Source organism: Somniosus microcephalus, chromosome 3 (genome assembly GCF_052327205.1).
Source record: "Somniosus microcephalus isolate GS21.2 chromosome 3, FLI_Smic_1.0, whole genome shotgun sequence".
Lineage (NCBI taxonomy): Eukaryota > Metazoa > Chordata > Chondrichthyes > Squaliformes > Somniosidae > Somniosus > Somniosus microcephalus.
Window position 1 is genome coordinate 335,463,226 of NC_140989.1, and position 26,064 is coordinate 335,489,289.

The 26,064-nt window shown below is 42.6% G+C and overlaps 1 protein-coding gene across 11 annotated transcripts in view; it reads right to left on the reverse strand.

Annotated features, from left to right (window-relative positions):
- LOC147122263 (receptor-type tyrosine-protein phosphatase F-like) overlaps positions 1 to 26,064 on the reverse strand; it is a 654,652-nt gene that overhangs the window by 5,418 nt on the left and 623,170 nt on the right. For all 11 annotated transcript variants that reach the window (XM_085983216.1, XM_085983218.1, XM_085983215.1 and 8 more), the window contains 5 exons: positions 16,516 to 16,801; positions 12,877 to 13,055; positions 4,121 to 4,247; positions 3,268 to 3,393; positions 35 to 189 (listed from right to left, as the gene is read on the reverse strand). In XM_085983216.1, the coding sequence (XP_085839342.1) occupies positions 35 to 189; positions 3,268 to 3,393; positions 4,121 to 4,247; positions 12,877 to 13,055; positions 16,516 to 16,801 (873 nt within the window). The remainder of the gene's footprint in view (positions 1 to 34; positions 190 to 3,267; positions 3,394 to 4,120; positions 4,248 to 12,876; positions 13,056 to 16,515; positions 16,802 to 26,064) is intronic.

Sequence of the window (26,064 nt, forward strand, 5' to 3'; positions counted from 1 at the left end):
AAGTGAAAAGCACTGACTGCTTGTTTATCCTTACCTGCAGTGTACAGTGATAGGTCCATCCTGTCCAAACTGTTCCTTAGTCTTGTGTACTTGACCGATAAAATCAATGAATCCCTCTCCTGTTTTTGGCACTCCTTGTTCAGGCCAGTCAGTGAACTGGAACTGTCGGATTGTTCGAGACTGACCATCCTACGTTAAAAACAAAGGTATATATTTGAAAACTGTCAGTATAAATGGTGACTAGGTCACATTTTAATTTAAATTGTCTCTAACATACAATGAGAATAATGAAAAAAGATATCCTCCTCAGAAGACAGGGAGTAAGGCCAAAATACTGTGAACCACAGTGAATTCAATTACCATCTTTACACGCAATGCATTTTCATGGTGCTGCAGAGAGAGTGTATACAGGAAACTTTCTGGTATCCGGCACTGACGGGACCGAGCTGGTGCCGGTCGATCAACACTGCCGGAGAAACGAGCGCTAATGTTAAAACATACGGAGCTCAGAGCTCCATCTGAAGCAACAAACCCTGTTGCTTAGCAACAGCTTCAAAACAGTCGGCGCAGCTTGCAAGCGTCTCTGTAGCTAAGCAACAGCTTCAGCTAGACGCTTGCAGAGGCACAAATGGAGAAAAAAAGCAACGAAAAGTAAAAAAAGTTATCTGAACCGACTCCTGAATTTTGCCGGTGGATAGAGCATTCCGGATATTTAACCTCCGTTTAAACGAAAGTTTCCTGTACATGGGCAAGAGTGAGTCAGTTAAAAACTTAACCTTCCACTACATTGTATTTTCATGACTGCAAATACTGTTGAAAGAGAGACCATTTTAAGTGTCCCTGAAGCTAGTTTACGTAGCAGTTGCTGTGCATGTTAGATCATAGAATCATACAGCACAGAAAGAGGCCATTCAGCCCATCACACCTGTGCCAGCTCTTTGAAATCAGGGCCACTCCCCTGCTCTTTCACTGTAGCCCTGCAAATTTTTTCCTTTAAAGATGTATGGAAGATACAGTACCTTTAGTGCTAAGTGCTTGCACTTATTCAAGGACCTTTAAAGTCAAACTTTATTACGGATTAAAAAAAATATTTTTTCCAGTTTTTATTTTTAACTATCGAAAACCAGAAGAAAAAATTGGAACCCAAAAACAGGGTAATTTCCGAGACACTCAGAAAAGTAGTTTTTAATTTTTACATCGCCAAACCTCAAGAAAACAACCAAAAGGACTAACAAGACATCATTATGCTAAATGACAACCCACAATTATTTGCACCACTCAGACACCATTTTGATGACCTCAATGCCAGTTCCAAAAGTAATATAAGTTTTCATAGTCACAAGATACTGTCAAGCTTTTTCAGCAGTAAATTACATTTATGTCATTTGTGAATGGATTGTGCACTGCAAAATGTTGACAGCTAAAATTAATGTTTAAAATAATACATTGCCACCATATTATTGTGAAGCACAAATACTTCTAAAGTCTAACTGAAATATGAAATAGTCTATGCTAAAATTTCATTTTGCAGTATGTGCTATGAATAGTATATTGTGATCATTGCAGTGTATCCATTTTGATAACGTAATGGCCCGGAATTTGCAGTCAGCAGTGAAGTGATTCCTATTTCGGGAACTTCGGGTTTTCCGACCTTCAATTCAAATCAATGGAACTTAATGGGGATTCCCTTGTCTGAACTGCTGTGACGTCAACAGACTGTCTAAGCAGCCAATCAAAAGACAGAATTCTCAGACAGCAAACAAGGAACTGAGTAAACTTTTAACTAAAAAAGTTAGAGAGAGCAAAACAAAGATTGGGGCTCTCGCATGAGGAAAAGGCAAACCCGAAATAAAGATGGACAAACTTAGAAAAAAAATTACATTTTTTTTGGAAAAGGTTCTTAATTTTTTTAATTTTTGATTAAAATGGACAAATTTCACACTGCACAAAATTTTAATTAGTTTTTCAGGCCCGTAACATTTGTTTAGCAGTAATAACGCTGTCAAAACCCCAGTTACACCTATTCCTTTTGTGTCAAACTTTTAGTGGGGAATTTAACAGTGTACTTACTGCGGAAGAGCCGAAGTTTTTGTCAATTTCCCTGATTTGGCTCTGACTACACTGTGGAGGGGGTCGCAGTGCAGCCAGTTTCGGAGCTGTCATTGACAGACAGCAACTTCAGGATTTCCGCATGCCAAATCCCAAAGTTGCGGTCAGGTTCAAAGGCGGAATGACGACGAACACTGCCAGTTCTCCGTCATCCTGACCGCAAATTTTGGGCCATTAAAACAAAAAGCAAAACACTGCAGATGTTGGAAATCTGAAATATAAACAGAAAAAGTCGGAAACACTTAGCACCTGTTTCCAGCCTTTTCTGTTAACAATAATAATATAGTTGTAGTGATTATTAAGGCTCTTCAACATGAATCCTGACATCATGGATTCGACACGCACACATCTCTGGACCTGATTTTTGGGTAAGAAATCAATGGGAAATTTTGGAGCTTTCCCCCCATAAATTTTGGAGGAAATCAGATTTTGCATCAACCAAAATAAATCCAGGAATGTCAGTAAAAATTGGTAAAAACTGATTGTGAAGGTCAATACGCCTACTACAGGCAGCACTGCAACTTATAACTTAATCAATTCAGTGCAATAAACATCTCAGTGAGGTTGCTGTGGAATCGTTGTGTGAATTCTCAATGCAATAAAGACAAGAGGACTCCAAAACATGTCGACCACACTTAGCTGCACGAATGACGAATGACCAAGGCTTTTGGCCTCATTTCAGGGTCCTAGCATAAATTCCTTGGCCAATAGCACAGAAAGATGACCTCCAGACCTCTTCTAGTGCTGTGAAGAGTTGTGAGATAGAAGTTTCAGACTTTATCATCGGTGGTCTCCCTGCACCACATAGCATCCTTGGCATGGTGGCAATTCAGCTTTGCCTTTGGCTGGCAGATAAGGAACAGTGGCTTTCATTTTCTTGTCCCTCCTATCCTACGGGAAAACAACTTGTCCTCCACTGGGCATCTACTCATGATTGTATGGGTGAGATCAGGAACTCAGTGAGGAATATTAGGCATAAGTCCACACCCAACTCCATGGCACAGTGACATTTTGAAGTTATCATTCACTGGCATCTTACTGGACTGTCTTTGTTAACATAAAAAGTAATGTATCTGCAGTTTAATCCGAGAGCATAAGCCTTATTATTAGTAGCAAGCACACTAAAGAACATTAATACGACTTCCACTTCACACTTACCCTGGCATCTGTTACTTTGAACTCTCGCAGGATGTACTGTGGCATGCTGTATTCGGCCATGGGGTCTACCACAAAGTACTGATACCGGGCAGAGCGCTCTGCTGGCCAGTACTGGTGACACTTTTCCTAGTGAGAATTAAAGATCAAATCAGCAACGTTGAGCACAACACACAGGAAGCTCCTTATGTACATCATCTCTAAACGCATTATTTTCAAACAGGTGGCATTTCACACCTCATTTACTGTGACTAAAGCTGTATTTAACATTTCATCTTCTGATTGACCCAATGTGTCTCAGGTTCAGTGGAGCATTATACTGCTTTAATACCTTTCAGTTCTGAGATAACAAACAATCTGTCCTTGCAGGCAATGCAAAAGCACACAAAAAGTGATCTGCACCTTTAGGGAACAAACTATTCAAGAAAGTCGATCACATTCATGCCACAGTGAGGCCATGATAACTACAAACATTCCAGCTTCTGAGATAACTGTAACTGATATTCTGCAGAGGGTGACTGATCTGCGATTGACAGATATTGGAGGCTAGCTACAAACAAAAGTAATAATTTGTAGAAATAAGTCTTACAGTTTGGCCAGATACATTTGGTGTCAGATTGTCATTATTCCTCTAAAGTTTTGAACTGTCCCCTCCTTTCTTCCTCCACTAGCCTCCACGCCCCCAAAAACATCAATGTTGGTCAAATGAGTCAGGTTGTCAATCCCAGGCCTTATACAGTACTTGTAATCACAGGATTGTGAATGGAGCTATTAACTAGCATATGGACAGCAAACGACTTTCCTTGTAGATAGTTTTATTGTACAGTTGGGAGTACGATTGATGAGCGTTACTTACTCGACCCATTTCCCGCAGTTTTGTGAGCATTACTACAATTGTGGAATTGTGCTCCCACAACATACGCCAGAAATCTTCGGTGGTCTCTGCCAGGGGTCCCTGTGTGGCAATATATGCCTTCTGCTGCCTGTTTGTTGAGGAAACATAGGTAGGTTTAAAAACACATGACACACATCCTTCATCCCAGTTGTTGCCATTTATCAATAGCAACCAATAAAGTGAGGAATTTGCTCCTTCTCCCAGCATGCTGTTCTGACTTTGCCCATAGGAGCAAGGAGGGGGTGACGTGATAAATTATTTTACATTGCAATGACTGGACTAAGATGAATGAAGCAATTAAAGGAAAATTCCATGTAAAACTCTTCACAATCGCAAAGATTTACGTACAGTAATTTTAAAAATCAGCAATTTTACTGAAGTTCTGAATTTATTTATAAAATAACTTTAAAAAAAAGTTGATATTGTTTCGTGGAAAGGTTTAGCACAAACCTATCATATAAAATTAACCTACTAGCAGAAAAAATAAAACAGTCAATCAAAACTGACCTGTAATAATTTAAAATATCCACGTAATCGTCAAGTGAGGTGCTTTAACTATGAATGACTACTTTTTCCATTTCACACAAGTGGCAAAGAGTAGAACTAACAGACACGTAATATAAATACGCAATAACCGCAGTCTGCAGTGACAGTGTCATCTTGGCAAATTGTTTAACATTAATTTCTAGGCAAAAATGAAAGTTGCAATATGCGACAAAAATGAAACAAAGCTTCTGAAGATGAAACAACACCAGAAGACTGCAGAAAACACGACATCCTAAACTGAACAGCAAAATGGAAGAGCAAGACCAAGCTGCTCCAAAGGAAGGGAAAAAAAACTGGTGCTGGCCGAGCTGAGGGTGGCTCTATTATTCCTGGTATATAAGCATTGATTCAGATTAGTTTCTCATCTCTGGTGCCGGTTTTTTGGTATTGAGAGCTGAGTTTCCTGATCCTCACTCCTGGGGAGTGCCCATTCCCAGGGCACAAAGGTCAGGAAAAAGGGGTCTCCCACCTCATTTTCAAGTGTGACTACTGACTGGGTGCCCCGATGCAGGGGTGCTCAGAAACACTGGCATCCTGTTCTTCACTATCCATATAGCATTTTGTACACATCTTCCATGATTTTCAAAATATATTCCCATTAAATTTAATCTAAAATTTGTAATTCTGCTCAGAATTTTACCACAAATGTGGAATTTGCCACAGAATCCAGTGTAAAGGTTTATCTTTTCTTTGGATTAATTTTTTTAATTGACCCATAAAACCTGATACATGACTCATACACCAGTGTGTAACAAGGTGGCATAAAAGTATTATGTGCAATGAATGCTACAGATTTTACAGTAAGTAAAAACAAAAAAATATAAGCAATGTGAAACATTGTAATGTTCTTATATTCAAGACAGAGATCGATAGATTTTTGGATATTAAGGGAATCAAGGGATGTGGGGATAGTGCAGGAAAGTAGAGATGAGGTAGAAGATCAGCCATGTTCTTATTGAATGGCAGAGCAGGCTCGATGGGCTGAATGGCCGACTCCTGCTCCTATTTCTTATGTTCTTACAAAATAAATATGAATGAGGAAGGCAATTTGGCTTATCTAAGCTTATCCATCCAAAAGGACATTGAATTGTTTCTCAAAATTATTCTAGAGGTTTGCCTTTGCTACTTCATCTGGAATTCCATTCCATGCATTGATCATTCTTTGTGTGAAAGATATTTACTTGACATCAGTCCTAAATTTGCCTCCAACTAGTTTAAACCTATGTCCCCCCTTGTTCTCTGTTTATTTTGAAGTAATTTTACACATCTAACTGTTCCATACTGTTTACTATCTTATATACCTTTATCAGCTCAATTCTCATCACCCCATTCCAGATTGAAAAGCTCAGATTTCTCAATTCTTTCTTCATACCTCTGCCTCCAGAACTGGACACATGTCTCAAGATGTGGTCTGGTCAAAGCACTATAAGCGTTTGAGCATGACTTCCTTTGACTATTGCTTTGGCTATACAGTCCAGTATTCTATTTGCTCTATTGATCACTGTTCTGCATTGGTTGGACATGCTGAATGCCACTTCTTTGACCTGTAGATGTCTTAGCTATTTCAAAATCATTATGTGCAGTACTTTACACTTGTTCATATTAAATTTCATCTGTCATTGTTCCGCCCACTTGCATATTTTAACCAAGTGATTTTGTAGTTCTCGAGTTGCCTCCTCTGAAACAATTGATTTTCCAAATGCAAATCTGACCAACGCATTGAGTTTCTAAATTCAAGTCATTGAAATAAATGAGAAACAGCAGGGACATCAAAACTGACCATGAGGCACTGTACTCAGCACTCGCCACACAACTCTGCTTCTGAATACATGTTGGCTGCTGTTTACTGACTTGGTGATATCAATTTTCAATGAATTGTCCCCTATTAGTGGTTAGGATTGTTATTAGTATACACTAAACATCCGTAAGACAAAGGTCCTCTATCAACCTGCCCCCGCCACACAGTACTGCCCCCCGATTATCAAAATCCACGACGAGGCCTTGGACAACGTGGTCCACTTTCCATACCTCGGGAGCCTACTGTCAACAAGGGCAGACGTCGATGACTAAGTCCAACACCGCCTTCAGTGTGCCAGTGCAGCCTTCGGTCGCCTGAGGAAGAGAGTGTTAGAAGACCAGGACCTCAAACCCAGCACCAAGCTCATGGTCTACAGAGCAGCAGTGATACCCGCCCTGCTGTATGCCTCAGAGACATGGACCATGTACAGCAGGCACCTCAAAGCACTGGAGAGGTGCCACCAACGCTGCCTCCGCAAGATCCTGCAAATCCATTGGCAGGATAGGCGCACCAACGTCAGTGTTCTTGCTCAGGCCAACATCCCCAGCATCGAAGCTTTGACCACGCTCGATCAGTTCCGATGGACGGGTCACATTGTCTGCATGCCCGATACGAGACTCCCAAAACAAGCGCTCTACTTGGAGCTCCGACACAGCAAGAGAGCCCCATGGGCAGAGGAAACACTTCAAGGACACCCTCAAAGCCTCCTTGAAAAAGTGTAACATCCCCACAGACACCTGGGAATCCCTGGCCAAAGACTGCACAAAGTGGAGGAGAAGCATTCGGGAAGGCGGCGAACACCTCGAGTCTCTTCGCCGGCAGCAAGCGGAAGCCAAGCGCAAACAGTGGAAGGAGCGCATTTCAACCCAAGCACCCCACCCACCCGCCCCTTCAACTACCGTCTGCCCCACCTATGACAAGAGACTGTAGGTCCCACATTGGACTCATCAGTCACCTGAGAACTCATTTTTAGTGTGGAAGCAAGTCATCCTCAGTTCAGAGGGACTGCCTAAGAAGAGTAGATGATAGAAGGCAAAATTGATTTATATAGAATGACCTAAAAGCACCTGGTCATCTAATATACTGGACACACCAAATTGTATTTGCGAGTAGAGTATAAAGATAGGCCTCAGCATACCGCAAGTAAGAGAGGTTGGAAATAGTGCAGCCAGTAAACAATCTTGAAGAGCACCTCTGGTGTTGAATACTAAATTGGAAATCAGAGTTGCCATTTAATTAAATAGCACAGCAAGGCTCACACAGCAAGTGGCTTTGCCTGGCAACAGTCTTAGAGATCACAATCAAAAACCAAGGCAACGGCGGTTATGTTATACAGAAAGAAACTATGTATTATTAACTTCGTCTTCATTTAGAACAGATCTGATGCACTAGTAGAAAGTAATTCATCCTCTATTTTCTCTTTCTCCCTGTTGAAAAACAACAGAGTCTTCTTGCAATGCATCTCTTGAAATGACCCAACTAAGATCAAAATTATATAGGGCCCTGGTGAGACCACACCTGGGGGGTGATTTTGCCAGCCCTGGGGAGGCGGGACTGCCAGGAAAATGGCAGAATCTGGGAGCGGGTACCCATCCCGCCTCCGTGCCATCTTCCCAGGAGGCGGGTAACCGACCCGCACCGGGTCCCGTCTCCTGGAGGCGGGAAGGGGATTACAGCCACTTAACTGCCTGTTAACAGGAAATTAACAGGCAGGTAAGAGGATTATCCCTAGTTTTCCAGCAGAGGTGCGGGCTTCCAGACGTCGGGAAACCCCGCCAGGGTCAGCGAGGCAAGCAGTGAGTCTGCGGGGGTGAGAGGGGTCCAAAAGTGCGCTGTGGAGGTGAGCGATGGGTGCAAGTGTGGAGAGGTAAGTATGTGAGGTGAGTGAAAAGTGTTAGAAAAAGTTTACTTACCTTTGTTTCTTCCTGCAGGCTTCAATCGTTGGGGATCCAGAGGCTCCGACATCTCCAGGGCAGAGATGACAGAATGGCTGCTGCATTCTCCGATGCAAAGCCATCTGATTTCTGCTCTGGAAATAGGTTTGGTGAGCCTCGAGTACAAGAACTCACTAAACAACAGAGAATGGCAGTGTTTGACAGCTTCTCAAAGCTGTCAAACGATGACAATTCATCTGTCAAGACAGATGAAACGCCATACGCTGACGTTCTCTGTCACCGGCTTTTCCTTAATCGGCCTGCTAAGCCTGCTGGGCGGACTTAACAAGGTCAATCAAGGGAAAATAGCGTGGGTTGGCCACAAGTCGTTGGGGGTGGGACTAAAACCCGACAAGCTGCAGTCCCGCCTCCAACGCGCCCCCATTGGCAAAATCACCCCCCTGGAGTATTGTGTACAGTTTTGGTCTCCTTACCTAAGGAAGGATATGCTTGCCATAGAGGGAGTGCAACGAAGGTTCACCAGAATGATTCCTGGGATGGGGGGATTGTCTTATGAGGAGAGATTGAGTAGACTAGGCCTATATTCTCCAGAGTTTAGAAGAAGGTGACCTAATTGAAATATACAAACTTCTTACAGGGCTTGACAGGGTAGATGCAGGGAGGATGTTTCCCCTGGCTGGGGAGTCTAGAACCAGGGGTCACAGTCTCAGAATAAGGGGTTGGCCATTTAGGATTGCGATGCGTAGAAATTTCTTCACTCGGAGGCTGGTGAATCTTTGGAATTCTCTACCCCCGAGGGCTGTGGCGGCTCAGTCGTTGAGTATATTTAAGACAGAGAGCAATAGATTTTTGGATATTAAAGGAATCAAGGGATATGGGGATAGTACAGGAAAGTGGAGTTGAGGTAGAAGATCAACCATGATCTTATTGAATGGCCGAGCAGGCTTGAGGGGCCGTGTGGCCTGCTCCTGCTCCTACTTTTTATGTTCTTAAAATCCTTCTAGGTAAGAAACTGTGAACCTATATCTACTGCTCAGTGGTACAGCACGTTTGTACACCCAACACTATCAACCACGCTGCATTTTTAATAAACAATTACTGTACAATCATTTTTGAACAAATCAGTCCATCGTAAGTTGTAAAATTTATAATCTTACCCAGAGAACGGCACACCCTGCTTTCACCCAAACAAGAGCTGCTGCATTCACTCACAACGTCAACTTTATTTCTGATCATAGACTGCAAACTTCAAAAGCGCAGTGGATCAATTTAATAATAGGCACCTCACAAGTAAACTATGTAGAGTCTTACAAAGCATTGACTACAGACATTAGCAGTTTCTAATAATAGGATACAAATTTGTACTCAAAAGGGAAACCTTGAATGCATCAAGCTTAAAATCAGATCAAAATACATTTTAATCCTTATCCTTCTCCCAAAAACTAAAGCTGAAAACAAGACTAAATCTTAAAATAAATATATTTAATATCTTGTCCTGAAGACATTACAAAACGTTACAAAAGATAGAACAAGTTTACTTGGTTCAAAATCATGCACTACTCCACCAGATGGAGTCAGTGCTCTACAAAAGACACTCCTATCTGACTAACAGCCACCTCAGCAGTAATTCTCCTTCCTGTGAATGGTGTATAGTTAATCTGTTTCACAAGATAGGAACTTCAAATTATCATAACATGGCTTTAGGCAAGTTTCTGTGATAGCTAAAATTGCACAACTTTAAGAAAGAATTCAAAAAGGTGTAACATAGGATTTATTTAGCTGGTTTAGGCAAAGAACCATATTGCTTCAGAGTGTCAGAATAGTGAATATAGGTAAAAATAAAAACACATGCCAAGCAGTGCACGTATCCAGCATGGAATTCTCAGTTGTCATGTTTTCTTTGTCAAACTCTCTTGACAATAAATAGCACTTGGATGAACGCTTCCTTTTATTTACTGTACTGTACACTCCTGTGGCTCTGCAAATGTGTAAACATCTCCAATTTAGCAGTGTATTGATAGCTACAGAACTGGTACTGTGTTATGAAGGTACAACTAATATAATAAGCATGACCTGTGCAACACCTATTGTACGATATATCTGTATTGTAACAAATTGTCTTGCTTGACTCTGGTTTCTTCTCTAGCTATCAATATACATCAACACGGATACATTGCAGACAAGAGGTTAAAGTAACTTGCTGCAATGCTCCTGAACCATACCTCTGTGGCTCGGCACAGTATGATTTGGACAGGTTGGGTGATTAGGCAGAAGCATGGCAGATGCAATATAATGTGGATAAATGCGAGGTTATCCACTTTGGTGGCAAAAACAAGGCAGATTATTATCTGAATGGCAATAGATTGGGAGAAGGGGAAGTGCAACGAGACCTGGGTGTCCTTGTGCACCAGTCGCTGAAGGTAAGCATGCAGGTGCAGCAGGCGGTTAAGAAGGCAAATGGTATGTTGGCCTTCGTAGTGAGAGGGTTTGAGTACAGGAACAAGGATGTCTTGCTGCAGTTGTACAGGGCCTTGGTGAGACCACATCTTGAGTATTGTGTGCAGTTTTGGTCATCTTATCTGAGGAAGGATGTTCTTGCCATGGAAGTAGTGCGGCGAAGATTCACCAGGCTGATACCTGGGATGGCAGGAATGACGTATGAGGAGAGATTGGGTCGATTGGGCTTGTACTCACTGGAGTTTAGAAGAATGAGAGGGGATCTCATTGAAACTTATAAAATTCTAACAGGACTAGACAGACTAGATGCAGGAAGGATGTTCCCGATGGTCGGGGAGTCCAGAACCAGGGGTCACAGTCTAAGGATAAGGGGTAAGCCATTTAGGACAGAGATGAGGAGGAATTTCTTCACCCAGAGAGTGGTGAACCTGTGGAATTCTCTACCACAGAAGGCAGTAGAGGCCAATTCATTAAATATATTCAAGAAGGAGTTGAATATATTTCTTAAGGCTAAAGGGATCAAGGGATATGGGGAGAAAGCAGGGACAGGGTACTGAATTTGGATGATCAGCCATGATCGCATTGAATGGCAGAGCAGGCTCGAGGGGCCGAATGGCCTACTCCTGCTCCTATCTTCTGTTTCTATTGTTCCATTTGCAGATAAGCAGAATACAGTTGGACAGTATTAGTATAGTTTTTGCACCGTGTACATTTTCCTTGCTCCTAAACAGAGGCTGTTTACTCATCTATTCAAAATATTTAAGCCTGTGGGGTTTGCTACCAAGTAATAAATTCTTGTATAGGCACGTCTTGTTCCTAAAAGTTAAAACAAATATCACCAGCATCCTCAACTGTTATCTTGCAGAAAATAATGCAAGACTGTGTGCCTAGAAACTTGAGCACAGAAGCTAGATTGACACCAATGCAATACTGAAGAGGTGCTGCACTGTCGGAGATGCCATCTTTCAGAAGAGACTTTAAACAGTAGATCACGAAAGTTGGTATGATTGGACTCGGATGAGGGTGAGTGTGAGGGATGGCTAGTGAGATGGGGATGTGTTAATATAGATAGCGAGGGATGAGTGGAGGTGCAAGGTAAGTTGGTGTGAGTAAGGATGTGCAAGGATAGGGTAGGGAAGGCAGAGTGATGGGGATGTGATGAGTGGCACAGGAGGATGAGGTTGAGTGTGGTTTTGCAGTAATGTTTTTGTGATCGACTGAGATCATTGAAAGGTTTGCGCCACTGCAGCCAGGTCCTCCTGACAACATCCCTGCTTGTGTCCTCCTGTGCAATCTGCAACCAGGCTGCATTGGTGGGAGTCATGGGAAAGCCTGGGTGCAGCCATGCACCTTTGTGCTGTGTTTGTCAGTGTTTGCAGCACCTCAATGCTGTAGAACACTGACAGCACAACTGTCAAAATGAATGTGGACATGGCCCCTTTAAGGAAACCGGCTGATGACATGTCATCAGACGACGTCATCGGACCTGCTTCCTTTTAATTGGCCGGGAACCTCACAGGGAGGGCTTAACAAGGAGGAGGTGGGCTGAAGACGGATGTGGAGTTTGAGGCCGCTGTCTACTCCGGCTGTACCGGACTCGCCACGGCTGGCAAAATCGCGGCCCAGATCTGCTCTCTCAGGTGGACGTAAAAGATCTCATGGCATTATTCGAAGAAGAGTAAAGGATTTCTCCCGGTGTCCGGGCCAACATTTATCCCTCAACCAAAATCACTACAACAGATTATTTGATCATTTATTTTATTGCTATTAGTGGGACCTGCCCAAAATTGGCTGCAGTGATTCCCTACAGTACAACAGTGGCTACACTTCAAAAGTGCTTCATTGGCTGCAAAGCACTTTGGAACATCCTGAGATGGTAAAATGCACTATATTAATGCAATTTCTTTCCTTCTTATAAGAGGGAAGATATTTTGAAGGTAATAGAAAATATTGAACACTTCGTATGGAATAAGTGTGGTCATTGCTTTAACTGCAGCTTTACAAGGGGAAAAATATAGTACCTGTATCCATCGATGAAGCTGGCATTGATGTAATCAGAGCCCTCAACCCCTCGGATTGGCTGCAGGCAGACTCGGGTCGACTCATATGGCATGATGTTCACAAGTCGGTTCTTAAACTTGTTACATGGGAGATTGGCACTGATGAATCGTGAGGTATGTGCTTTGGAGTTTGCCAGGCGCTGCAAATAAACAATAAACTAGGTCAGCGCAACAAATGTTAGATGGGCTTGCTCAGAAACAGGCTATTTGGCACAACAGGTCCATGCCATGTTTATGCTCCACGTGGGCCTCTTCCCACCCTTCTTCATCTAATCATCTCCAATCAACAGATCCTTCTATTCCTTTCTCCTTCATGTGTTTATCTGGCTTCCCCTTAAATGTATCTATGCTATTCACCTCACCCAGTCCTTGTGGTAGCAAGTTCCATGTTCTACCCATTCTTTAGGTGAAGAAGTTTGTCCTGAATTTCCTATTGGATTTATTAGTGACTATCTTATATTTATGGCCCCTAGTTCTGGTCTCACCCGCAAGTGGAAACATCTTCTCTATGTCTATCCTATCAAACCCACTCATAATCTTAAAGACCTCTATCAGGTCACCCCTCAGTCTTCTCTTTTCTAGAGAAAAGAGCCCCAGTCTGTTCAAGTATTATACTAGTAAATCATTTTTGCACCTTCTCCAGTACCTCTATATCCTTCTTACAATATTGATACCAGAATGTTCACAATACTCCAAATGTGGTCTCACCAAGGTTCTATACAAGATTAAAATAACTTCTCTGCTTTTCAATTCTATCCCTCTAGAAATGAACCCCATTTTTTATGGCCTTATTAACCTTCATCACTACTTTTAGTGATTTATGTATCTGTACCCTCAGATCCTTCTCTTCCTCTACCCCATTTAGACACTTATTTTCCATGGAGTATGTGGCCACTTTATTCTTCCTAACAAAATGTACCACTTTATATTCATCTGCTAATTGCACAGCCATTCTGCAAGTTTATTAGTGGGAATGCTTCATATATAAACAGCATAAATCTGCAAAGGGATATAGATAGGTTAAGTGAGTGGGCAAACATTTGGCAGATGGAGTATAATGTGGGAAAATGTGAGGTTATCCACTTTGGTAGGAAAAATAAAAAAGCAAATTATTATTTAAATGGAGGGAGACTACAAAATGCTGTGGTACAGAGGGATCTGGGAGCTCTTGTACATGAAACACAAAGTTAGCATGCAGGTACAGCAAGTAATTAGGAAGGCAAATGGAATGTTGGCCTTTATTGCAAGCAGGATGGAGTATAAAAGTAGGGAAGTCTTACTACAACTGTACAGGGCATTGGTGAGGCCACACCTGGAGTACTGCGTACAGTTTTGGTCTCTTTATTTAAGGAGTTATATACTTGCATTGGAGGCAGTTCAGAGAAGGTTCACTAGGTTAATTCCCAAGATGAAGAGGTTGTCTTATGAAGAAAGGTTGAGCAGGTTGGGCCTATACTCATTGGAGTTTAGAAGAATGAGAGAGGATCTTATTGAAACATATAAGATTCTGAGGGGGCTTGACAGGGTAGATGCAGAGAGGATGTTTCCCCTCGTGGGGGAATCTAGAACTAGGGGGCATAGTTTCAGGATAAGGGGTCGCCCATTTAAAACAGAGATGAGGAGGAATTTCTTCTCTCAGAGGGTCGTGAATCTTTGGAATTCTCTACCCGAGAGCTGTGGAGGCTGGGTCATTCAATATATTTAAGGTGGAGATAGACAGATTTTTGAACGATAAGGGAGTCGAGGGTTACGGGGAGCGGGCAGGAAAGCGGAGTTGAGGCCAAGACCAGATCAGCCATGATCTTATCAAATGGCGGAGCAGGCTCGAGGGGCCAAATGGCCGACTCCTGCTCCTATTTCTTATGTTCTTATGTAAATCACAAAATAATTATAAAATATTTTAGTTACTGTTTCTGCAAAGCTTTGAGGAATTTTTCTCTAGGCTCTCAAAGATTCTTGATGCACTGAACATTGTTTTTCACTGATTAGTATCTTAATGGCTTTTCTGCTTCTTGGTCTTGGTTATATATTGACGGAGCAGTTATAGAATGCAGTACATCGCAACCTTTTAAACAAACTACTGGTCTTGAATAACAGAAAAATAAAATTTCTTCAGCTCTGCTCAACACGATCAAGGAAACATTGCTCTGATTCTCCACATTGCTCTAAGCTTTCATTACAGCATTATTAATCCTTATTAGCAACTTGTATGATTTTTTTTTTAAGTTTGCTGACTCCTCCTAAGTAAAGACACAGGTACACAACCCCGTTTGGCCTCTTTCTTCCCTCAGCTGTGCTGTTTCATGCTCTGTCGACAGTTACTTATATAGTGTAACTTAAAAAAAAATAAAAAAAAAAAATTATTTTTTAATAAGGGTGTAAATATGATGAAATGTTTGGAAGAAAATACATTTGAAACCTACTGTGCTCAGCAAGGATGGCATTTTTCAACATTGCCTAAATGTTTTGCCCTTCAAAAATATTTGACAGTCAAACTATAATTAATTGCGCAAGTTTTTTGAGCATTTTTCATGTTATAAGATGGTATATATTTTATTTGTGTTAGATTAGCTGCCGATTATTGAAAGTAGTTGAACCTTCATATATAGAGCACTCTCCCTACGTTTGAAAAGGGTCTTCCAGGCTGCCATTCCGCAGCCCTGACAATTTTAAATTCAACTTGCAGCAGTCTGCGTAAAACATGTACTTTGGGAACCAGCAGCGCAAATAACTGCTTGACACCAATTCAAAGGGGCCTTTAGATTCACTAGACTAGGACGATGCCAGAGTTAGAAAAACTAGGGCTGTATTTAGTGGAGCAGAAAAAAATTAAGGAGGGAATCTTTTACAAGTGTTAAAAATTTTGAATGGGTGTGAGATGTGAAGTAGTGTGAAATTATCTCAATTGGTTCGTGAATTACTAACAAGGGGGCATAAATTTAGGATTTGCACTAGAAGCACAAAGGTGGAGGTTAGACATTTATTATGTAGTGGGTTATCCGAATATGGAATACATTACCACGATTGTAAGCTGAGTCAATTGCTATAACTCAAAGAGAATTAAATATATGAAGAATAAAAATGTTATAAATGGGAAAAAGGAGAAACATGGAATAAGGGTAGATAGTTCCAATCTAGCATAAACAGAGGCATTAAATACCACCTTCTGTACTGATATTTCTGTGATGCTACAGTGACTTTTTTTTAAGAATACAAAGCAGCATAACATGTTCAGACTGACACAAGGGTGGTAGTGTGCAGGATCCAGGTTCAATAATCCACTCTGTTACTTTCTTGCTCTCAGTCATGTTGATACAGGGACATGCAAAGAAAGGAGGTTTGGTGGGGGGTGGGAGGAAATAATCACAGAATGAATGAATCATCACTAGGCCGTTTCTAGCTCAAGCGCTAGAAGTGAAGTGAGAAAGGAGAAGCATCAAAAGGGATGCAAATTAGGAAATATCAAACACTTAATACTTTCAATGTACTTCAATGGTTTCTGTCAAGACAAGCTGAAGATTCATTTCAATTGCAAGTTGAAGGGATCACACTAAATATAATGTCAATGTATGAAACTTCGATGCTGGCTGCAGCACTGACCTTGAATTCCAGCTCCATGGCTGTAACCGCCTCTGCTGGTGGAACCTGGCTGAGTTTCTGTATGTGGGCAAAGAGACTTCTTGCTGGAACTTCTGTGTTTCCACATGTTGCTGCCTCGAGGAGGGCCTCGTGAATGAAGATATACTGATCTTCTGTCTGCACCATGTAATTTCGCTGTGCTCTCATGCAGGTGACATGGCCATAGATATCAACTGTCTTCTCATGTTTAATTCGTTCTAGCATGGCATCGATCACGACAAAGCAGCCAGTTCGACCCACGCCAGCACTGTGCCGAAGGAAAACAGTCACCATGAAATATTAAATCATCTATGGCAAGTATGGTTGTTCTCATTCTTTTAAAGAAGTTCAACCTCCATAATCAAAAAAAACTGCAACAGTGCTTTAGATGTCAACCTTGGCTCAGTGGTAGCGCTCACCCCTCTAAGAAGGGAGGCCCCGAATTCACGGGCGGTATGACGACGTACGCAATACCACCTTTGAAACTGATCGCATGTTCAGGGTTTCCGCATGAGCTTGCGATCTGTCAAGTTCCGACTGCACATTGGCTTCACTGTACCTTTCACCATCTCATTCAAATCAACGTGCTGACGAAAAGTTGGGCTAATTGCCCACCTACTGCGCATTAATTACCCTGAAAATGTTTACGTCTGGTGCAAACAGGCGCAGGAGGCCTGTTGCACAGCGTAAGGTGGGGGGGGGGGGGGGGGGGAAATGAGAAAATTGCATTAATATTGAGCTAGGTTTATGTTACAGCCCATAACAATGAGGCACTGGTTCGTGTCTGAGCGGATACAAACTTTGAAAGAAACTTTCATTTGTTTGTGTTTGAAAACAGGGCCTTTTTGTGTCACCGTCTTTGCTGCCCAAAAGCCTTTTGTTGTCTTGGTTTAATTATTTCCCAACTTCTGTTTAGATAGGATTTAATTCTTTCCCAACTTCTGTTCAGATAGGATTTAATTCACTTTCATGATTTCCTCATGTTATCAGACATTTAAACTCTTGATTTTAAACTATTTAAATTAATCAAAAGTTAGTTAGTCTAATAGAGGAGAAACAAATTCGATAGGACTATAAGACTGTAATTATAGGTTTATGTTGTCATGGCCCAGAATTAAAGGGCCAGTATTAATTCAGCTGCTGCTTTGTATAAAAAGCATCCAAATCGAGTTTTATGGTTTTAAGGATAACTTCAGTAAAAAGTATCTCAAGACTTTTCAGGTTTGATCGAATTCTATTAATGCTGAAATCTTGGTTTGTGTGTTAAATACTATTGCATTGATTGTAATTAATTAATAAAATAGCATTTCTACTGCTAAATTATTTAAAATGAGTTGTGGGCAAATCAGCAAGCTCGTTTCCTGATTAGCTAAGAGTCAGGAAGTGAAAGGAGCACTGCCCCACGTGATCCCAGGTTCGCATACGCACAACGGTGCGCTCCTGGGATCTGTGGGGTACTATGCTGTGCACAACTCTGCAGCGTTTGAAAGCAACTTTTCGCAGGGGGGGTTCGCATGAGGTAAGTGCGGATTACGTTTGGATGTCGGCGGCGAGCTCCTTAGCTACGCCGCCGACTGCGAATTCAGGGCCCATGTGTTCAAGACCCACTTCAGAGACTTGAGCACACAATCTAGGCTGACACTTCAGTCCAGTAGTGAGGGAGTGCTGCAACATCAGATATGCTGCCTTTTGACTGAGATGTTAAATTGAGCCCAGTCTGCATGTTTGGGTTGGAGGTTTACTGATGTGCTGGCCAACTTTTATCTCCACCACCACTAAAACAGATTAACTAGTAATTTATCTCAGTACTTTTTGTAGGACCTTGCTGTACACAAACTGGCTTTAGTGTTTGCCCACATAAAAGAAAAAAACCACTTGCATTTATATAGCACCTTTCACGATCACATGAAGTCCCAAAGTGCTTTACAGCCAATGAAATACTTCTGAAGTGTATTCAATGTTGTAATGTAGGAAACAAGGAAGCTAATTTGCACACAGCAAGGTGCCACAAATAGCATTAAGATAAATGACCAGATGATCTGTTTTAGGTGTTGGTTGTGGGATAACTATTGGCCAGGATACCAGGGATAACTCCACTGCTCTTCGAAATATTGCTATGGAGTTCTTTTACGTCTACCTGAAGGGCAAACGGGGTCTTGAGTTAACGTCTCATAAGAAATAAGAGCAGGAATAGGCCACACGGCCCCTCGAGCCTGCTCCGCCCTTCAATAAGATCATGGCTGATCAATCCAACAGTGTCAGCCTAAGCTAATGCTCAAGTGCCTCGAGTGGGACTTGAGCCCACAACCTTCTGACTCAGAGGTGAGAGTGTTACCACTGAGCCACGGCTGACCGTGACTACATTTCAAAAGTACTTAATTGGGTGTGAAGTGCCTTGTGATATCCTGACATGTGAAAAGTACTATACAAGAACTATAATTCACTCCACTTGATATCAAGAAACAGCTAAGTGCACTGGACACAGCAAAAGCTACGAGTCCCAACAACATCCAGGCTCTAGTGCTAAAGACCCGTGCTCCATAACTAGCCAAGCTGTTCCAGTAGAGCTACAACACTAGCATTTACCCGACAATGTGGAAAATTGCCCAGGTGTGTCCTGTCCACAAATTCAATCCGGCCAATTACCGCCCTATCAGCCTACTCTCAATCAGAAAAGTTATGGAAGGAGTTGTCCACAGTGCTATCAAGTGGCACATACTCATCAATAACATGCTCACTAATTCTCAGTTTGGGTTCCGTCAGGACCACTTGGCACCAGACCTCATCACAGCCTTGGTCCAAACATGGACAAAAGAGCTGAATTCCAGAGATGAGGTGAGAGTGACTGCCCTTGACATCAAGGCAGCATTCAACCGAGTATCGCACTGAGGAGCCTTAGTAAAACTGAAGTCAATGGGGATAAAAGGAAGATGGTTGTGGCAGCATCCTAGGCCCAACTAGCTTCAGCTCTGTTTATCAATGAAGTCAGAAGTGGGGCTGTTAAGAACATAAGAAATAGGAGCAGGAGTAGGCCAATCGGCCCCTTGAGCCTGCTCCGCCATTCAATAAGATCATGGCTGATCTGATCCTAACCGCCAATCCACTATCACAGAACCATCTCCTGAATCTAACAGAATTAGACACACGAAATAGGAGCAGGATCAGGCTACACGGCCCCTGGGCCCGCTCCGCTACCCACAGGGCCATGACCGATCCGAACCTAGACTCATGTCCAAATTCCTGCCCGCTCCCCGTAACCCTTAATTCCCTTTACTTCTAGGAAACTGTCTATTTCTGTTTTAAATTTATGTAATGATGTAGCTTCTACAGCTTTTTGGGGCAGCATATTCCATGGACCTACCACCCTCTGAGTGAAGTAGTTCCTCCTCATCTCAGTTTTGAAAGAGCAGCCCCTTATTCTAAGACTATGCCCCCTAGTTCTAGTTTCACCCATCATCGGGAACATCCTCCCCGCATCCACCCGATCCAACCCCTTCACAATCTTATATGTTTCAATAAGATCGCCTCTCATTCTTCTGAACTCCAATGAGTAGAGTCCCAATCTACTCAACCTCTCCTCATATGTCCATCCCCTCATCCCCGGGATTAACCGAGTGAACCTTCTTTGTACTGACTCGAGAGCAAGTATGTCCTTTTTTAAGTATGGACACCAAAACTGTACGCAGTATTCCAGGTGCGGTCTCACCAATACCTTGTACAACTGAAGCAATACCTCCCTATTTTTATATTCTATCCCCCTAGCAATGAAAGCCAACATTCCATTGGCCTTCTTAATCACTTGCTGCACCTGCATACTAACCTTTTGAGTTTCGTGCACCAGGACCCCCAGATCCCTTTGTACTTCAGTACTTTCCAGTTTCTTGCCATTAAGATAATAACTTGCTCTATGATTTTCCTGCCAAAGTGCATAACCTCACACTTTCCAGTATTGTATTCCATCTGCCAAATCTCTGCCCACTTACTTAGCCTGTCTATGTCCCCTTGCAGGTTTTTTATGTCCTCCTCACTCACTACTTTCCCTCCCATCTTAGTATCATCTGCAAACTTTGATATGTTACACTCGGTCCCCTCCTCCAAATCATTAATATAGATTGTAAAGAGTTGGGGACCCAGCACTGACCCCTGCGGAACACCACCATTTACTGATTGCCAGTCTGAGAATGAACCATTTATCCCAACTCTCTGCCTTCTGTTAGATAGCCAATCCTCTATCCATGCCAGAATATTACCCCCAATCCCGTGATTTTTTATCTTAAGCAATAATCTTTTGTGTGGCACCTTGTCAAATGCCTTTTGGAAGTCTAAATACACTACGTCCACTGGTTCCCCTTTATCCACCCTATATGTTACTTCCTCAAAGAACTCCAGCAAATTTGTCAAACATGACTTCCCCTTCATAAAACCATGCTGACTTTGTCCTATTAAATTATGATTATCCAAATGTCCTGTTACTGTCTCCTTAATAATGGACTCCAAAATTTTACCTACCACAGAGGTTAGGCTAACCGGTCTATAGTTTCCAGCCTTCTGTCTACTGCCCTTTTTAAATAAGGGTGTTACATTAGCAGTTTTCCAGTCTGCCGGGACCTTTGCCGAGTCCAGGGAGTTTTGGAAAATTATTACCAATGCATCCACAATCCCTACCGCCACTTCCCTCAAGACCCTAGGATGTAAGCCATCAGGAGACAGAGGGGGAGGTATAAGAGGAGGGGGTGTCGCAATATTAATTAAGGAGTCAATTACTGCACTAAGGAGGGATGATATATTAGCAGGGTCCTCTAATGAGGCCATATGGGTGGAGCTTAAAAACAAAAAGGGGGCAAGCACTTTGCTGGGAGTGTACTATAGGCCTCCAAACAGTCAGGGGGAGATAGAGGAACAGATATGTAGGCAAATCTCAGAGAAATGTGCAAATAATAGGGTAATAATAATGGGGGATTTCAACTTCCCCAATATTAACTGGGATAGTCAAAGTGTGAAAGGCTCAGAGGGTGTAGAATTCTTAAAGTGCATCCAGGAGAGCTTTTTGAGCCAGCATGTAGAAAGTCCTACAAGAGAGGGGGCGGTACTGGACCTAATTCTAGGGAATGTGGCCGGCCAAGTGGAAAAAGTGCTAGTAGGTGAGCACTTTGGTGATAGTGACCATAATATGGTAAGATTTAAGGTGGTCATGGAAAAGGACAGGGATGGGCCGGAAATAAAGGTTCTAAATTGGGGGAAGGCCGATTTTAATAGGATAAGGCAGGATCTGGCCAAAATGGACTGGGATCAGCTACTTGTAGGAAAATCCGCATCGGAGCAATGGGAGGCTTTCAGAAGGGAGATTGAGATCATACAAGGGCAACATGTTCCCATAAAGGTCAAGAGTGGTTCCAAAAACCACAGGGAACCGTGGATGTCAGGGGATATACGGGAATGGATTAGGAAAAAAAGGAGGGCTTTTGGTAGATACAAAAGGCTAAAGACGGAGGAAGCCCTAGAGGAGTACAAAAAGTGCAGGGGGATACTTAAAAAAGAAATTAGGAGATCAAGGAGGGGCCATGAAATAACACTGGCGAGCAAAATAAAGGAAAATCCGAAGATGTTTTATAAGTATATTAAGGGTAAAAGGATAACTAGGGAAAAAATAGGGCCCATTAGGGACAAAAGTGGCAATCTGTGTGTGGAGCCGGAAGATGTAGGAGGGGTTCTAAATGAATTTTTTGCATCTGTTTTCACTATGGAGAAGGACGATGTAGACATAGAAATAGGGCGGGGGGACTGTGATATGCTCGAACATATTAACATCGAGAGGGAGGAGGTATTGGCGGTTTTAGCTGGCCTAAAAATGGATAAATCCCCAGGCCCGGATGAAATGTACCCCAGGCTGCTGTGTGAGGCAAAGGAGGAGATTGCGGGGGCTCTAACACATATATTCAGGACCTCTCTGGCCACAGGGGATGTGCCAGAGGACTGGAGAACCGCTAATGTAGTACCATTATTCAAGAAGGGTAGTAGGGAAAAACCGGGGAACTACAGGCCAGTGAGCCTAACATCAGTGGTAGGAAAATTACTGGAAAAAATCCTGAGGGACAAAATTTGTCTCCACTTGGAGAGGCAAGGATTAATCAGGGATAGTCAACATGGCTTTGTCAAGGGAAGATCATGTCTGACTAATTTGATTGAATTTTTTGAGGGGGTGACTAGGTGTGTGGATGAGGGTAACGCAGTGGATGTGGTATACATGGATTTCAGTAAGGCCTTCGATAAAGTCCCGCACAGGAGACTGGTCAAGAAGGTAAGAGCCCATGGAATCCAGGGTGCCTTGGCACATTGGATACAAAACTGGCTTAGTGGCAGAAGGCAGAGGGTGATGGTCGAAGGTTGTTTTTGTGACTGGAAACCTGTGGCCAGTGGGGTACCACAGGGATCGGTGCTGGGTCCCTTGCTGTTTGTGGTCTACATTAATGACTTGGATATGAATGTAAAGGGTATGATCAGTAAATTCGCGGATGATACTAAAATTGGTAGGGTGGTAAATAGCGAGGAGGGTAGCCTCAGTCTGCAGAACGATATAGATGGGTTGGTCAGATGGGCGGAACAGTGGCAAATGGAATTTAACCCGGAAAAGTGCGAGGTGATGCACTTTGGGGGGTCTAACAAGGCAAGGGAATACACAATGAAGGGAAAGACCCTAGGCAAGACGGAGGGTCAGAGGGATCTGGGTGTGCAGGTACACAGATCCCTGAAGGCGGCGGAACAGGTGGATAAGGTGGTAAAAAAGGCATATGGGATACTTGCCTTCATTAGCCGAGGCATAGAATATAAGAGCAAGGAGGTTATGATGGAGCTGTATAAAACACTGGTTAGGCCACAGCTGGAATACTGTGTGCAGTTCTGGTCGCCACACTACAGGAAAGATGTGATCGCGTTAGAGAGGGTGCAGAGGAGGTTCACCAGGATGTTACCAGGGCTGGAGCGCTTCAGCTATGAAGAGAGACTGGGCAGATTGGGTTTGTTTTCCTTGGAGCAGAGGAGGCTGAGGGGGGACATGATTGAGGTGTACAGAATTGTGAGGGGCATAGATAGGATGGATGCTGAGGAGCTTTTCCCCTTAGTAGAGGGGTCAATAACTAGGGGGCATAGATTCAAGGTAAAGGGCGGGAGGTTTAGAGGGGATTTGAGAAAGAACTTTTTCACCCAGAGGGTGGTTGGAGTCTGGAACTCACTGCCTGAAAGGGTTGTGGAGGCAGAAACCCTCACAACATTTAAGAAGCATTTGGATGAGCATTTGAAATGCCATAGCATACAAGGCTACGGGCCAAATGCTGGAATATGGGATTAGATTAGACAGGGCTTGATGGCCGGCATGGACACGATGGGCCAAAGGGCCTCTATCCGTGCTGTATTACTCTATGACTCTATGACTCTATGACTCTAGGACCAGGTGATTTATCCGCCTTGAGTCCCATTATTTTACCGAGTACCACTTCCTTAGTGATTGTGATCGTGTTTAGCTCCTCCCCCCCTTTAACCCCCTGTTTGTCCAGTGTTGGGATATTCTTAGTGTCTTCTACTGTAAAGACTGATATAAAATATTCATTGTGTTTTTGCCATCTCCATATTTCCCACCATTAATTTCCCGGTCTCATCCTCTAAGGGACCAACATTTACTTTAGCCACCCTTTTTCTTTTTATATAACTATAAAAACTCTTACTATCTGTTTTTATATTTTTTGCTAATTTACTTTCATAATCTATCTTCCCTTTCTTAATCAATCTTTTTGTTATTTTTTGCTATCTTTTAAAGTTTTCCCAATCCTCTATCCTCCCACTAGATTTGGCTACCTTATATGCCCTTGTTTTTAGTCGAATACTATCCTTTATTTCTTTACTTAGCCACGGATGGCTGTCTTTTCTTTTACACCCTTTTCTTCTCAGTGGAATATATATTTTTTGGAAGTTGTAAAATAACTTCAGTTCCATTTGCAATTCCTCAGATAATGAAGCAGTCCAAGCTCGCATGCAGCACGATGTGGACAACATCCAGCCTTGGCCTGATAAGTGGCAAATAACATTTCCGTCCTAAGTGCCAGGCAATGACCATCTCCAACAACAGAGAGCCTAATCACCACCACTTGATAGTCAATGGCATTATCTTAGCCGAGTCCCCCACCATTAACATCCTTGGGGGTCACCGTTGACCAGAAACTCAACTGGACCAGCCACATAAATGCCGTGGCTCCTGGATCAGGACAGACGCTGGGCATTCTGTGGTGATTGGCTCACCTCCTGACTCCCCAAAGTCTTTCCACCACATACAAAGCACATGTCAGGCATGTGATGGAATACTTGCCTGGATGGGTGCAGCTGCAACAACACTCAAGAAGCTCAACAACATTCAGGACAAAGCAGTCTGCTTGATTGGCACCCCATGCACCAGCTTAAACATCCAATCCCTGCACCACCTGCATACTGTGACTGCAGTGTGCACTATTTATAGTACACACTGCAGCAAGTTGCCAAGGCTTCTTTGGCAGCACCTCCCAAACTCCACCACCTAGAAGGATAATGGCAGCAGGTGCATGGGAACACCATCCTGACTTGGACATAGATTGCTGTTCCTTCGCTGTCGCTGAGGCAAAGTCCTGGAACTCCCTAACTAACAGCACTGTAGGAGTACCTTCACAAGGACTACAGCAGTTCAAGAAGGAGGCTCACTACCACCTTCTCAAGGGACACTAGGGATGGGCAATAAATGCCAGTTTTGCCAGCAATGCGCATTTTCCCAGAATCAATGAAAAATATATAAATGCATGTCCTTTCCGTTAATAAAGGGACTCTGCCCGAAATGCTTACTGAGCGGGAATGTTAAACTAGCTGTTCTTTTTTCAGATCGTCATGGGCTGGTAGCTTTGTGCTGTCTATTTCCAGCATTTTCTGTTTTTTGAAACTATGCAAACCACTCACTGGCATATTAATAATTCTCATCTCTACTATTAAAAAGAATCTCAAATTTTGCAGTGAAGTAAATTACTACAGGACAAATATTTTTAAGAAACTGTCCTTTTGGAAGGATACCATATAGTTTCCCCCAGCTTGCTATTCTTGAGTTTTGTTTAGGCACCATTTCTAGCCTACCTTATGTTATGGACTATTTCTTGGTTAAATAGGCAGGCAGCCTGGTCCCAGTGCTCTCCTTTGGAACTGGGATTAAGAGGTGAAAAAGCATGGTCCTGGATAACTTGTTCTTTGTTTTTTTTCTCTCCCTCTCTAAGTAAACACCTAATTTTATTTCCACTCGGTACTCCCCCTCCAATTGAGCTCTGAAACCTGCTGTGTGGGAAAGAAGCCGTGATTCTTTTACCTCACTGCACCAACAGAACATCTTAATGTAGTAAATTTAAAAATAAAAGCAAGCTGTATTATACAGCTGAGTTACACCCTTAGTTGACATTAATGTGTACAATATCACCATAGATCAAAAATTTAATAAACTGTACATGGGCAAATAATCTCTTCAAAGCTTTT